Source organism: Notothenia rossii (genome assembly GCF_949606895.1).
Source record: "Notothenia rossii genome assembly, chromosome: 5".
Lineage (NCBI taxonomy): Eukaryota > Metazoa > Chordata > Actinopteri > Perciformes > Nototheniidae > Notothenia > Notothenia rossii.
The window spans coordinates 22390308-22407400 of NC_136903.1; the positions used below are offsets into that span (position 1 = coordinate 22390308).

General features: G+C 41.2%; 1 protein-coding gene across 6 annotated transcripts in view; it reads left to right on the top strand.

Annotated features, from left to right (window-relative positions):
* Positions 1-17093, top strand: part of trim44 (tripartite motif containing 44) — a 46775-nt gene that overhangs the window by 20062 nt on the left and 9620 nt on the right. For 5 of the 6 annotated variants that reach the window (XM_079679973.1, XM_079679971.1, XM_079679972.1 and 2 more), the window contains one exon: positions 1903-1925. The exons of the other annotated variant lie outside the window; for it this stretch is intronic. In XM_079679973.1, the coding sequence (XP_079536099.1) occupies positions 1903-1925 (23 nt within the window). The remainder of the gene's footprint in view (positions 1-1902; positions 1926-17093) is intronic. 6 annotated transcript variants of the gene reach the window in all.

Genomic DNA, 17093 nt, shown 5'->3' on the forward strand with positions numbered 1-17093 from the left:
GTATTATGTATTGATCATTGCAGTTAGGATTATTATTTATATACATTTAACCTCATTAGGGGTTTTCTTTTGAAGTTTGACGTGTGAGATTACACACAGATCAAGGGTGCATCATTCCATAAAGTTGATTTTTATTTGTTTAAATTATGAATGGAGCTGTTTCAGGTTGCATCCTTTAATGGTGTATGCATTTCTCACAGTAGCATTGAGATTTTGAGTTTTTATATGCACATATAGATTTCACTGCCTTAGGCCATGTGAATAATATGATATAAGAAATATGAAGTCTTGTTTTATTCAACAGTGAAGGTATTATTTTAACAAAGGCGTAATAAACTGTGGTTATCTAAAGCCGGAAAACAATGCTTCATACCCGTCAGCCTTTTTTTCTAAAAGTATATTTTTTTCAATTTTGTGGGCATCGGCAGAAAACATTCTTTAATTGGACCACATTTAAACAAAGCACACAACTGGGACTAAAACCAAATACCATGGTTGTGGTTTCTTGAGGAAGTGACCAACATTTAGTAATTTTATGATAATGTTAGCTCAGCATTATTTGTTGGATATCTTCATTGTTTATTTTGTCTCTTTAGGGAAGTGATTACAAATATGAAATATGACGCTTTAGTATGCAAACATATTTCCTAAAGTGTAGAAATGACTCACTTAGAATAGATTGAAACTTGACTTATGATATTTCATGTACAGTCCATTTAATGGATCACTGGCTAAGGGTGCTTTACTGAAACATGTTCCATATATATGTTTTACCCGGCAACATAATTAGTTTTTAAAAGAAATATGTCTCCTCTTGAATTTAAATGTTCCTGATAGATCAAATCTTATATATGTGTAAAGAGACAGTTTAATTGGGATTTAATGAAAGCAGTTCTGCATGTCTTCTTCCCTTTTGGTCTACTGCCACTGTTGAATTCTACTTGTCACAAAGCTACTTGGTAAATGTCAGTTTTGCACTAATTGACTTTTGATTATATTTAAGTGTTCGACAAGGTAAACCAGAAATAATCTCACCAAGTTCCAATATTTGAAAATAAGTATTTGTCCAGATTCTGAAGCTAATTAAATCTCCGCAGCCTCCACTCATCAGCTCTCCTCTCATGTGCTGCACTGCCAAGGAGCCACTGGCTTTGAGACACCGTTAGTTAAAAGCCCTTTCTGATGCAGCCATTTTAGTGCTGGTAGTCGAGGTCCACTGCTACAGTTCAGTCAGGAATCAGCGGACTGTTAATGATTACAAAAGAGACCGCCATGTGCTCAAAGTCCTCTTGACTGAAAATAAACCAATTGAGATTAGGGATGGTATAACAAGTAGTTTGGCTGTAGTACATGACAGTGATTTCAAGTGTATTGCATTGATACTGGAGCTGTGTTTTCTGCATGCTAAATAATGAGTTTAAAAGTGGTACATGGTGTAGATTCATATTAAATAAATGTTATGTGTTTAAATGTGAAATAATGCATTAACAGCTTCTCTAAATTGATAGAATCTGAAATGTGATTACATTTTTCATTTGCCGCATGAATACCTTTTTACTTGATGTATTTGTGTACACCAGTAGTCAAAAAGTCACATCAATCTATTTGACATGGAAAACAATCTTTTAAGCCCCAATGACAATTAAACAGTAAAGCCAGCACGTGAATAGTGTTGTGCGGCTAACTTGGTGCTTTGTTCCACACTGCTCCTTTTTAATATGATAATGAATAAACTGGTGGATAAAAATGAACATGAAATGGTCAGATAAAAAGCCACACCAGCTGTGTTGACTAGGGTAATGTTAATGATGTTGTTTATCTTTGTATCTGCTATCCACAACTGCCGTGCAAAGATTTTAATTATGATTTGTTCTCACTCTGTCTCTTTCTCCTTGTTTGCAGCGCGACATTGAGAACAGGCCAAGGTAAGACTGCAAGTGTGATTCATTTCCACCCTTTCAAAACAAGATAGTTTAGCGGGCACTAAGGACCCTTCATAACATCCTCACTCACTCAGGTCATTGGTACCATCAAGCACTATGAGACTGTTGATAACACAAACACACCCTGCAAGTCTCTTGTAGTGACTCACTCGCGCAACTCACAAACTCACGACAGACACAGGCTCCCCTAAGCACACAAAAAGCCTCCAAACTTCAGCAGTCACATGCGAGTCACGTCTGTGCCCCAGCGAGGCAATTAGTAGCTCTCATCTGTGTGTGCCTGTTGGAATCAGAAGAGGTGACAATCTGCCTGGTCCAATCAGAAAGCTATGCAGAGAGGTTGACAGGCTGCAGCTGTGTGTGTGCTTATATGCCTGCATACTCTATATGTGTGCACTTTAATAAGACAAGCTGTTTTGTCATGAGCGGGGTCAAGTCTCACGGTCTGATTTAGTAATACATTAATGAAGATGATTATGTTCAGGTATATGTGAAGGAAGTTAGCGACTAAACTTCCCCAAGAGGCTAAATAAGGCTCATCACTTTGACACATTCGAAAAATCATTACAAGAGACATTTATCAACAAAATAATAGCAAACAAAGTAGATAAAAAACCTTTTTAAAATGTTTTATTTGACATGCAAGTTGGTCTCCAAGAAGGAGGCACAAGACAAAAAATGCTATTTGGGGGGAGGGGGTTTGAGAGCTATCTGATATTTTTATCAAAAACTACTTTATTAACTTTTTCTAAAACTCTATTTACATTTTGTCTAAGGATAAGTATATTTAACGCAACAATTGCGTGTTTCAGGATTTTGGGAATGAATTATTTTAAACTTCATAAGTGGGACACAAAATGTCTTCCAATTCTGGATTGACCCAGTTGTGTCTAGAATTAACAATTTGTGAAAATGATAGAAATGATAAAACTTGGACAGGAGCATCCATATTATTTTCCAGTTTTTTCCAGTATTTCAGTTGCGTTTACGGTTTGTTTGTGTAGTTTTTGCGACATCTTTGACCTTTTATCTCAGTCTGTGTTAGACAATCTGAACTGGATAGTCCTCTCTCAGTCTCTAAGTTATTGATCTGTTGACACGAAAACCCATCAGCCTCCTTCTCCTCGGTGCAGCAGCGCTCCTAGCACCACCTGCTGTCTCTGCCTCTCCTCCTGGCTGCCCCTCTGGGCTTTTATCTCTAAGTACTTCTCCTCTTCTCTAGACAAAGACACACACACACACACACACACACACACACACACACACACACACACACACACACACACACACACACACACACACACACACACACACACACACACACACACACACACACACACACACACACACACACACACACACACACACACCTTCATCAAATTTCAGCACATCTGTCCTCAGAGAAAATAACCTTATTTTCTGTGGGACTTGATTTAAGATGAATACTAAAATAATTCGGTGGGACACAAAAAAATGCACTTTTGATTGGCTCCAGGCTCTTTCTCTGCAAACAGAAATGTTATGTTTTATTTCACTTTGTGCTATTGATATTGCGACGCTGCCTGATAGTGGGAAATGTACTGTATTTCCTCTCTGGAGTGTAATGTGCCTTTCTTTTAATAAGCAGAGAAATTCACGACTATGGCTGGCGCACAGTTCCAACATGTAATATGTTATTGATTGGGCAGCCAGTATTATAACCCCGCTCTGCAGCAGATGGCAGCGAGCTTGGACCCAAGGGTGAGATGGAGCTAATAGTTTGTCCTTGGCCAAGGTTAACCTCGACATCTCTGCACAAACACACTCTCGGAAACAATTACTCCCAAAGTTCCCGGCCTTGCCCTAGAATGCAGTGGGTGCAGATTCTACTGTGGCTAGTGGAAGATGACACTCTTTAAAGAGACATACTGGGAAAATGTATGTTTTTGAGAGGTTAGTAGAAATGATAAAAGTGAATTCTGGAGAGCTTGGTTTGTGAGTTTATTATGGGGCTTAAGCTGTAGAGATGGGACATGTGAAATGTGTGAAGGGTAAACAAACAAAGGAGATATCCTGTCTTTGGAAAGGAGATGAAAGAGAAGTGAGTGGAGGGGAAAAGAAAGGATAACAATTGTGCAGGATCAAGTGAGGAGTGGTTGTTTGCTGGTTATGTGCAATGGGATCCAGACAGCAAATTGATTATGGAGCAGAAACACTAATCTGCTGTCTGAGCCCCATATCGCCGCTGTAGACGGAGCTTCCCCAGGGGACAACAATCCTGCACCCACACTCTTCTTTCCTGCACTTCCTCATCAATACCATCCCCCTCCTCTCCCCGAGCCTCTTAACATAGGTACTCCATGCCTGCCAAGATTTGTCCTCCTCTGAATATAAATCTTGCTTAACTCCCCTCGGCCCAACCGTTTCACTGCTGGCTCTAATGTGATGCATTGCAAATTTCACTTGCCTTCCTCGGCTTTAACCCACTCACCTCCCCTGCAACCCCTGTCCCTGATGTGCGCCTCTTTTACATGTTTTTGAATGTCTATGTGTTTGTCTCTTTATTTGCATGTGTGTATTTGTACGTAAGAGCCTAGTAGAGGTAAACCAGAACAGTGTTTATCATCTAGCCTTATTAGGTTGTTGCAATCCCTTGAAAATCTATTTTGTGTGTATGCACGCAATAATGTTTGTTTGAACTGTTGGGTTACGGCCCGTCCACACGGCGTCGTGCGTTGAAGCTTCAACGCCTCTGCCCATTCACTCTGAATGGGGTGACGTCACGCTTTGCCGAACTGCATTGTGGGAGCGTTGCTCGCTTCAAAAGTTGAGCAATATTCAACTTTTGAAGCTTCGTCGGAAGCGTCAGCCAATCGAATCATATACAAGCTCTAGCCAATCAAACCGCGTGCTTGTGTGTCCGGGGCGTGAGATTCATGTGATTGGTTGTTGGTCGAGTTTCAGAGAAGCTTACCGGCAAGCTTCAACGCACGCCGCCGTGTGGACGCTGCGTTATGCTTATTCCATGGTGAATTATAACATTAAGTGTGTCTTTTAAAAAAAAAAAAATTAGGGGAGTAATTATTAAATGTAACTCTTACATTTTTTTATATCTCTCTCATAGTTCACGCCTCCCAGCGTTATTTCAGGAGGTGCACCGTTCATTAGCTTTTATATTTTACAGTCTGAGCCGTTTTTGATCACATAGGGACTTGGTAAATCAGGAGTCACCATGCCACTGATCAAAAGAGGAGAGCGTCTTCACACACACACACACACACACACACACACACACACACACACACACACACACACACACACACACACACACACACACACACACAGGAAGGATGGGTATAACTGGCTGGTTTCTGCAGAAGAGCTTTAAGTCCAGAAAGCCAATTTAAAGTTGTCTCCTGAGATATGGCACATAAGGAAGAATAGATGTAAAGACAATGAGAGAAAAAGAGAAGAGCACTGAGGAATTGTGCTTGTTAAACTTAAATGTGCTGCTCTGTTGGGACTTGGGAAGATTTAAGGAGATACGTAGAATCAATTACCGTATTTGTATTGTGACTTCTATGACTTGAAGTCTTTATCTCTGAAGCTTCGGACCAAGAGAAGTCTCTCTGATACTCTTCAAATAAGTGTTTCATCCTTTTCTGTAAGTTGGTTAGAAGTAACAATCAAATATAGTTCAAAGTCACTTATCAGTCTCCTTTTCACCAAGGCGCTGTGATATAAGCAACATCATTGTACACACATTAAGACTTACAGCAGGACCTCCTGTATTCTTAAGCAACTAACCATTTGCCCTAAGTGGCAACTCATTTCTGCCCACTTATAACTCTGTTGCGTTTATTTCAACCTGATTCCAACAGAGATGTGTTTGCCTGACAGATATACAATACACACACTGCATATATTAGACTCATAAACACTTTAAACGTTTATCCTTTGAGCTAATATTTGATGCTCAGATGGATGATGCTCAAAGAATTGCATGACCGCTTGTCTTCAATAGTAAATACCTTCTAAGAAAGGTTTTTGTTCTGTTGTAAAGCCTACTTGTACGCAGTGCAGGGCAAACTACTGTACACATGCACAGTGGAATGAATAGAGCGGATCATATGTAGATTATAAGGGGCATCTGTGTGGATGCATCACACACTCACTTTACACCCGCTTCTGCTTATTATTCTTTTGAAAAATCTGCCTTCTTATCTGAATCTGGTTTATCTTATTTAGAAAGAAAGAGAGAAATGATCTAAACAAAAGACATAAGAAATACAAACTGTGAAACCCCCAGAGCTTACTTTAGAAAAACATGTCACACAGAAAGAAGAAAGAGAAGGGACGTGTGTAGAGAAGACATATGAAATGAAAGGAAAAAATAGTCATGAATACATTTAATACAAGAAAAGTGGAAACGTTGGTTGACAGTAGCTGTATCTGATCTCGTGAACAAAAAAACTTGAGCTGGTTAAGTTGTTTGTTTCTGAGCTGAAATCCGCCCCAAGAACGCTAAATCTATAAGAATAAAAACTCTGAATTAAGAAAAGGTAAAGCTTTGCGACATTTGGCAAGTTTTCTAAGCAAGAGTGATGGAGGCGTTCTGAGCATATTATAAATCACACAGTGTAATCAAACTTAAAGGGTACAGCCCGCTGGGAAGCGTAGCACTTCTAATTACAATGGTGAGTTCCCCCCATTCATTTTGCCAATCACTCACGTCTGGGCTGTATCTCCGGAGCTCCCGTCCCCTGCTTCACTCACTCTATCATGCCTGGAACACACAGGTACACACACACACACACACACACACACACACACACACACACACACACACACACACACACACACACACACACACACACACACACACACACACACACACACACACATCTGAAAGTTGACAGATTAAAGCTCTTAATTTCCCTCCATATTCTTTTCCTTTCCTTTCAGATTCTCTCTAACATATCATGCTCACATATTATGCATACATTACAATATTTTACAATTTTATGAATAATGTGCTCCACAACCACACTGTTATTCAGTTTTTAATAGCGTCTCTGACTCATAGAACCATACATGTTCCTATACCTCTATATCCTGTCGTTTAGAAATGGTCCCAATTCCCTCGTTATGATCTGCCTTCATCGCCCGCGCGCTGACAGAAGAGCAATGGGGCAAATCGCTCACTATTTCTCTCTGGGTGAAGGCTGTAGACCACCCTCAATCACGGTGTACGCACACCAACTCAAGGAAAATAGGGTGACAGCAGGAAAGCAAAGCAGGGGTGCTTTGGGGACACAGCTTATCTTTTAGTGCGTGCTGCCTGCCCTTGCCTGGGTCGTATAGATCGGTTGAGTGAAGCAAGGGGGTGTCAAGGGAGCAAGGCCAGAGGACACAGGACAGAGCCCGGAGAGGGGGGCATGGAGGGAGAGAGCTACTTCTTAATTTAATGAAAAATGTACATCGCCTGTAACAAAAGCAGCCACTACGTGTGTGTGTGTGTGTGTGTGTGTGTGTGTGTGTGTGTGTGTGTGTGTGTGTGTGTGTGTGTGTGTGTGTGTGTGTGTGTGTGTGTGTGTGTGTGTGTGTGTGTGTGTGTGTGTGTGTGTGTGTGTGTGTGTGTGTGTGTGTGTGTGTGTGTGTGTGTGTGTGTGTGTGTGTGTGTGTGTGTGTGTGTGTGTGTGTGTGTGTGTGTGTGTATGATAAGAGACTATAAGCATGTATAATTCATGGCACGTGCACAACGTTCCTGCAGACTTTTAAATGTCATTGTTTGGTATGTGATTGTGTGTCTCATGGATAACGTCTTCACTAGCATAACTTGCAACAAAGTATTTGAAAACTTGGAAAGAGTGATGTGGGATTTAAAAAAATAGTCTGCGTGTGTATGTGGCCTTGTCTTTTTCAGTTTCAGAAACTTTTCCTGAATACTAAAGATGTTATTCGCACCCTAGCAACACCCATCTATCCCAGTTTGCATGCTCGACCCTTCAGATTCCATCAGGATTTAGAATTCCACAAGTACTGTAGTACTGCTACTATTTTAGTTGCTGATTTATTTATAGTATGGGTCTGTGATAGTCCGGCTCAGTGTATAGAGCTTCGACCAGAGCTTTGAGAGTGCCTATCTATTGATCAGCTGTGTAGACAGATATGAGATCACTGGTGAGTGCTGTATGTCTTTAATCCCAGAGAGCCAATAGTTGGCGGTAAGTGTCTGTGAGGTACCCAAGGCTATCGTGCGGCAGGAAAGGGTCATTGCTGTTGAGACTAGAGCCTGTAGGACCTATGAATAATGGTTGTTAATGCATGGCTGTTCCCTTGTCTTACTACTGCTGTTTTTGTTGAATGTGTGCAAAGGTGTGATTTTACTTGCGTATATTGTTTTAAGACTGGTGTGCCTTTCTTTATAGATTATTTTAACTAGATTGTCATTTTTATTCTGCCCTTATTGAAAGCTGATATGAAAGCAGTTTAACAGTTTAAGCAGCACCATAGGATTCTTTAAATATTCATATTTGATGAACTTTGCCATTTAAAGTGTGAAAATGGGCTATTTAACACCAAGTACTGGGTTGAGAACAGTTTGCAATTCTTATTTTACATATCAATCTGATTTTCTTACCCAGAGGGACTCTGCGTGAGTTAAAATAGAATATATTGTTATGTTAACTTCATTTTAAGGTGGTTTGAAAGACGTGTAAAGGATGAAATGCTATCAGAGATGTTGATAAAGGAATAGTGATCGTAATGGTGAATTTTGGAAATGAAACTGAGCGCAGCTATGGTGTAGCCCGTATTACAGAAGTACCAAGGAAGATGTAGGGTGACTGCTAAGGAGGAAAGGGGGAGAGGGGGGGGGATAGCGAAACCACAGTAAGCTTTCTGAGCAGGTTAGTAATGCAGAAGAAAAAGGCATGACGAATGAAAGAGAGTGTAGCAAATGATATTCCCCAAAGCTCGAGGGCACAACACAGCAACAATAGGTTAGTCTCTGATGGTAAACTTCACCAAGCTTCCTTGTACAAGCATTTTCTTCCAGCGGTCCATATTTTGTTATATCTGCTTCAACAAATAGTCTTCCTGATAACCTTGTACCATATAATATGTAGCCCAGTGTTGAACATCCTGCAGTGTCCCTTATACTGAGAAAGCACACTCATTCTTTTCCCACAGGTTTTGCATTCACTCACTGTCTCTGGGATTGTAAATTCAGACGGACATGTCATGTTTATGTCACATCGTAAAATGTGTTGATGTGTCATTATCTACTTCATTATTTATGAGTACAGAGCAGCGTTTCTATGTGCTGCTCTCCCAGCCTGAATTGTTCATTCCTTTTTTCCCCGCACCTGCTCATTGAATTACCTACCCAGACTTCTCTAGCTGTCGAGCTGCGGTTTGTGCTCTCTTGAGAGAAAAGCTGTGAGGATTTGGAATCAGAAATAAAAAATGAAATCTAAATGTGTTAATTACAGCTCCCCATTGCAAGCAACAAACTTCTGGTGTGAGTGGTGTGTGCGATTACTCGAAAAAGATGAAAAAGCGACAAGGCAAAAGAAAGAGAGAGGAAAGTGACTGAGGAAGTGCAATGATGAAGAGAGAGGACAGACAGCAGGAGCCCGATTGCCTCACCGAATGTGCAGGGATTTTCTCTTTTTTTATTTCCATCACATGTCAGGGCACATCTGGCGAGATGCAGCTCTGCGGCAGTGGTAATGACGTGACCTTCTAGTTACGAATCTGTGATTCACAAGCAGTATTTCATAGCAAGAGACATGACATGTCTAAGGATGTTTTGCTGTCAGGATGGTAAACATCATGTATATTTTACAATGAAAGTAAATAAACAAGTGTAGAATAAAAGAGATGCTCGTATTTTGATCATACATTAAAATCAATGTAGGTTCTTTTGACTACAAAATTAGGCGTCTCAACAAAACAAAAATAACCAACTGGTACGACAAATGAATGTACTCCCATCTGAATGAAATATGTGACTAAACAAAAGTACATCGCTTTTTCGTGTTATTATCTAATAAGGCAACATTATTGTTGATCAAATTATCCCAATTGTTGCATTAACTATGATTTCATTCCATTGAAAGGTGATAAATGATCATATCGACTTATTGCCCAACCTTACAGCCAGCATGGCTTAAAATAGTTTTTGCAGTTGCACCATGTTTGATATTTTTCTACAATCTACTGGCAAGCTTTAACTTTAGACTTTTGAACAGATATATGATCTGAACATTTAACAGCTGGAGTTTAATGATTAGAAAACGTCAATGTTGTCATCTAGAAGTGGCCGTCAGCCGGTTGCTAATTGGTATGATGTGCATGGGTGCGTGCTGTAGGCAATGTGTGGGTGCCTTTGAGTTTTGTTTACATTCCGGGGTAACGTTATTTGGCTTGGGGAAGGCTGATATGACACACTCTACAGGAAGTGGACTAGGCAATTAGAGCTCCCTCTTCTCCTGTCTTGTATCTTGTCAGGGAATTATACCCAATTACAAACAGGAAAAACAGGATCTATGGAGACTCTCCCGCACGCACGCACGCACGCACGCACGCACGCACACGCACGCACACAGGCTAGCAGTATTACTCCCACGAGGCAGATTGTCATACTGGATCTGTAGAAACTTTGCTTTCCATCCTGTCATGCATGCAATGCTCACGCACACACAAGTAAAAGTTCTCCGAAGATGTCACACTGTGTATAAACATCCATTATTCATTCTGGAACCACGCATAAACACCACGCACAAAAAGACACACTCATACCCACTTGCTTGGTTAGTGTAATTAGTGGAAAGCCAAAAAGAACAAGGCAACTGTCTCTTTGTGCAGACAGGAAGATGCTTTCAAAGATGACTTCCTCACAGTTTCACCTACTATTTTGCCTTTAGCCAAACACACACACACAAACACACAGATGCACATCATAGCGTGTTCACCTTCGGGTGGAATTACAGGTCTGATTTCAGTTTGGTGGAGATGTAGGAGAATGATAGTGGCATGCTGAACCATGGGGCAATGAATCACTGCCTTATCGAACCTCCGGGCCTAGGTATGAACTGTCAACACGGGAACAGCACACACACTCACTGGGACACAGCACAACGTCACAACATGTGTACTAGCGGGGCGGTTGTCAGGGCACTCTCCCTCTTCCATGTTGTCCCTCTGCTCAGTAAAGGCTGCCATGTTTAATTCAGCAGCTTCACGACAAGCCCTGTCATCATGTAGATTTATTGTATCGGCTAAAGAGGAACGAGGAGATGGTTGGGATTTAACTACATCAGGATACTAATGGAAGACTTACCGTGCACTTTACAAAATCACCTTAATCCAACGTTGTTCTGTGAAGGGAGGGATGTGAGTGAAAAATTAATTGCTTTTTCTGAAGGGGGTCCTGCTTTTTAGTTTCGCTTTTTGATCCAGACAATTTCTCACTGGTTGTTGTTTTTATAATCACTGAGTATTCGTGTGGGTTTTTTTGCACATATGGAGAGACATTTGCATGTTGTCCTGTTTTTTTCTTGTGATTACAGATGCATATCTAATTCTCAAGGATCGGCATTGATGATGAAATCTCCAGTGGGTCACCTTAAGCGAAAGGCAGGCTTTTATGACTGACGTTTTACAGGATGCATTAGTAGACATAAAAGTTTATTAGTCAGGCAGCACTTGGGAGCTGTCAAGCCCCATGACTGTATTTCACTGTGTTGCTATGCTGCATCTAACTATGCTGTCTCTGCAGGAACAAAACAACACATTTCACGGACTAATAAAGCTCGGACTAGTCTCAGTTTAGTGCCCCCTGTAAAGCCCAATGCTTACACATTTTGATTATAGCACAACATTTGCATTTAGAACTTTTTTTAGAGCCGTTGAGATCATAACTATTTGTCTTTGTTGTTTCTTGCCAGAGGAAGATATTTGTGCTGCATCCTAAGGGAAGTCCTTTATTCCACAGTGTGTTTAACATTCTGCAGAGGAAAAAGGCGAGGAAGAGGCATTCAAGACTTTTATCAGCCGAGATGAGAGTTGTGACAGTCTGGAGCCCAGGTTTTCTGGGCTGTCTGTCTGGGTGTCCTTCACACTGAGGGCTTGGATGACAGGGCTTGGATGCAGGGGGAGGGGGGGTCTTTTCATGTGACAGAAGGCTTTGCCTAATAGCCAGTCTGTTCTCAAACCCTGTCTGTTTGACGTTTTCCTCCTCCTCTTCTTTTGCCTTTTCCGCCTCTGACATCCCTCCATCTCTGTTGGATTACATTGCAGACAGAGGAAGCCCTCAGATTGGCGTCAAAAGTCTTTTCATTTTTCAAATCTCTCCAGAGCAGTCCTGATTCTGGGACAGCTCCTCCGGGCACCTGGGCGGTTCATTGATTAAGGTGGCGCCGGCGTTCTGCTGGTAGAGAAGGGGGTTGTTTGAAAGAGGCAACAGGGGGCAGCGCTGCCAGCCTGCCAAGTGTGTGGGCGCTGCTAAGGCCAGACAGCCTTTATAATGGCTGTCTGACCGTGGGACAGAGCCAGCTCAGTGGTCACATGACCGACTGTGCAGATCCCTTCAGTAACCCTGGATCAATGGGGCCTGTGGAGTCAACAAAGGGCGGAGAGGGGAAGGCGCTACAAGCGTAGGCGAAAAAAGCGTGAGACAGGAAGAGAAAACTGTTAAAAAGTAGATACAGGGCAAATAAATAACAGAAACTGAACCAAGATATAAAGTTACACCAAAGTTTGAGTCACAAAAAAGGGAATGGGGATGAAAAAGAAGTTTGAAGTAAAAGAGAGAGTGAGGACAGCATAGGTGCTCGCTATTCATTACGTATAAGCGGATGCCGTGTGCTCTCCGAAGGACAGATAATATTGTATCTCTGCAATGTGTTTTTCTCTCCCTTTCTCACTCTTGTGGGCTTGAGATTTAAACTTCAAAGGAGTATTAGATAGTAGAGAAATTTCAATATAAGCCAAAGTCATAATCTGTTTTTAGAGTTTGCCTGTTTAAAAAACATGCAGGAAGAGGACGTTTTGCTCTGCTTGGCATCAGGCAATGTCACTTACACATTTAAGGTGTGCGAATTAAATCTCTAATGGAAAGAGGAACAGATGAGTTTGAATTGTAAGTTACATTGCATGGGTAAACGCTCATTCCAACACCCAAAATATTAAGAATGTAAGCAAGGCACAAAGCTATAATACAAAAACCTAAAAAGTAGTGTAGTAAAGTTAGTGTATGAGAAAAGAACAATATTATTAAAGGTGGGATAGGTAAGTTTGAGAAACCGGCTCGAGATACACTTTTTGTTATATTCCATGGAATGCTCTTAACATCCGGATAGCAATAAATATCTTAAGTGCTTTGACAAAAAATCCATTAAAAAATGTCATCTGTGGAAGCCGTAGTGCTGTAAAAAGCACGACCAATCATTTTAGCTGGCCCGGCTAAAATAACTGGATTGCCTACCTGCCCGTCAGCCTTCCATCTGAGCACAAACTTATCTCGTGCCCTCATTGGTCATGTGCGTGTTCGTGTGTGTTGGAGGAGGGGCTCTGTAAGGAAGTGGCAGATTTCCTCCGGCTGTGTATTTTCAAATTCTAGCGCACTCGAGCCGGTTTCTCCAAAATTACCTACCCCACCTTTAAGTGCTGTTTTAAAAAATAAATAAATAAACAACACACTTTTACAGTTACAGTATCTTTTATTAGATATTTACAACTAGTAACGCATGGTATTTCACAGTATTTGTGCTGTAGGAATCACTATCATTATTGGAAACCACTATTGGTAATTGTGCAGATGTGGAAATCAGAACTGTGTCATACTTTCATCACATGTTGGACACAACGATAGTATCACAATGAGGATCCTATAAGACATTATAATATTGTAACGCAGATGGCTACAGGTTATCACTTGTAACAGTAGAGGGAAACAAACATATCTGACATTTATTTTTTGGTGCATACTTCCACCCCCAGCTGTGTGTCACACTGTAGATTTCTCAGCTTACTATACAATACTAGCTGCTCTAACATCAGTGACTGGCATGTGGCCAGAGGTGCAGCGTGTGATTCAGAGTTTAATGATGTTTCTCTGATTTATTTATTTGTAAGATTCTGGGGATTTTGAAGCGTGACTGGGAACGGATGGCAGGCACTCAAGAAATAAGATTTGTCTTTTCTTATTTTGTTGGCAAATGGCTCCTGTTTTTTGTTTGGGTCCATTCCGGTTATTAAACCATCAGCTAAGCTGTATTTTGTCCACGCTTTTAACACACTGCATCCCATAACATCTGTAGTCTTTAAACTGTGCACTCTGTCATCATGTCTCTCTCACAGAGAAACACCAAGCACGTTTACCTTGTATCACCAGAGTAAACAAGCCTTTGCAGACCACACTGGGACATTTCTCCTGTTACATTAACGCCCCTTGGGTTTCGTTATGGCTCTGGGTTTGAATGTGGGAATAGCTGCATGTTAGTAGGCATGTCAAATGAATAATTCCAGGGAATGACACAGTGTAACCCCCAGAAGAGTAAACCTCTTGTTAGCAGACTACATCCAACATGTCTGTCCTCTCCCCCCTCTCTCTTTATTATACAGTGGGGAACCATTAAGGTGATGCCATTATCTCCTCCTTGCTCTCCTCTAAGGGATCTTCTTAACGTCATTCATTGTCATTTAATTTGCGACCAAGAGCATAATGGCCTTGGAAAATTGTCCCATGCCTACACAGGGGTGTGCTACCCAAGATAAGTGATAACAATTGTCAGCCTGCATCTCGGTAAAGAGGGGCTTCAAAGGAAGCATAATGGAGCGCACGCAGTCGTATAGCAAGTGAAAACAGGGATGCTTGTCACCATGTTCTGGTCAGATTTCATTTCACACTCAGGCTAATGGGCAGTTCTGTTGATATGGGCCACAAGGATGGGAAGGCTGCAGTTCTCCTCAGTTAATTCCTCAATTGCCCCCGCTGCTAGAGGAATGCTTAAATCTCGAAATGAGCAAATGTAGATTTAGTCTTCGCTCTGATGTAATGCTCTTATCAGAATGGCTCTGCATTAATTCCTCTGTATGATTAACGGCGGGTACCTGTGTCAAAGTGAGCGGGGAAATTAGCTCATGGAGGGGATAACAGTATTCATCCGACTCCTCGAACCTGCCGCGGCGCACACCAACCTGTGTGATTATTCTGATTGGCTGAGCATCAACACACCATTTTATTCCGCTTCGATGACCTTTCCGCCTTACTGTTTCTCAGTCTGCACGAAGACGAAGGCGTCCTCGGAGTAATACATGCATCATGTAGTGAGTTGACGGCACGCAATCTCCAGTCGGAGTGGTAAGCGCCACACTTTCTACAAAATAATGGCATGCAGCAACACAAGGTTGAACGGGGTCCTACTTGAGGCGATACATCTGTTGGATGATGAGCTGGATTTATCCTCGCCTCTTTCATTTTGCGCCGATGAATAAGCTGCAGTGCACACAAAGGGTCATATTCAACAGCCCCCAGCTCTCGGTCCCTGTGCCGTGATGCATTGGCTGTTGTTGTGCCTTGTCTCGTCACTTCCTCCGTGGGCTGATTAAGTCTTTGGAACAGCGTGGAAACACCACAGGGTGTTGCGTTGTTTTTCAGGACGAACACAATCCCAGTGAACAGTTTGAATAGACCAGTGACTCTGAAAGGAGGCAGACTGTCGCTGTTTGTAGGGATTAGTCACTACTAGCGTGCACCATTTGACGGGAGGCTTTCTCTCCCTGGTCAGGCAGTTTTATTCACTCTCTTCCACATCTTCAGGCATTAAGATGCAGTCAATAATTAATGTCATTAAAACGCTAGTATAAATTGTTCATATTATAATAGTTTAATCCCAAATTGAAAGGAAATGACGGAAAGACTTGATAAGATCAAAGATAACGCTTTTCTCTGCTTGATCAGGCTGTCATTTTAGATATTATGTTATAACGGTTAGCTTTTTTTTTCTTCCACTTTGATGCAGTCATTATGGATGTAGCCAGTTATATTTCCGGAGAAAAATGTCTCCTAAACCCAATAAATCAAAATGTAAACAAAACCAATACTGCTGAGACTATGCCTCAACACGGGTCGCTGCTCAGATGCGGGCTTCAAAGAAATGTTACGGATTTATTATTAAAATGCCCTGGGAGTTCTGACACCTGTGTAGATCATACCCCCTTCTCATGGAGGAAGAACAGCGTTGTGGTTGTTTTTGTTGTCTTAAGGCAAATAGCATCATGAATCTGTGCGTGACTGGTTTGCATAATATGTGCATGTGTATTACAGAGAACATCAGACATGGCTACACCTTTTTGCATAATGAGGAATGTTTCTTAATAGCTTTTTGATTCTGTACATGAATCTGTTATATTTGAGAAGACTAAACTAGGGAGGTCTACAAAATGTATACTGAGGTAGTTGGTTGATGTTACAAATTGAAATGTGTCAAGGGACATATTGAGGTTATCATAACATGTTTGTAACATGTTTTCGGAGAGAAACCTAGACAAATCCAGCTGTTAAAAGGATTTTTTCAACAACGCAAACAGTAATAAGAAGTATATATTTTAAAGTAAATGGGAATTTACTGTTTTGTCTTTTACCCTAATTTAAATGTGGCATTGAGAATCATGTAAATTGCTCTGTATTGCTCTCAATTTTTGCATTTCTGTTGTCATGACATCCATACCAAACCGAAGCTGATAGTTTGTTTGAAATAAATAGGATTTCAGTTCCATATGCAGTGTCCTTTGTTTATCCTCCTATAGCATGACACCTATTGGTCATACAAAGGTCACAATATGCATTTAAAAGATATATTTATGCATTGTGGCACGTTCCTGTGAATCAGTTTGAGTTAATCATCCTCTGGGTCCGTGTGATTAACACTGAAGCAGTCATAAAATCCAAGCTGCGATCCCTCCTTCCTGCTTTCCACCTGCTGAGCCGTTAGCACCTGTGCCCACATATCAGCCTCTCACCGCCGAATCGTAATCGAGTCCTCGCTCCTCAAACTGCTTTCACACTCGCTGAGCTTTTCTATTTCTGCCACGATAGAATATAAACTTGTCCCGTTACCAGTGAAAGATGGTGTATTAGATGGAATGTTTTTGAATAAA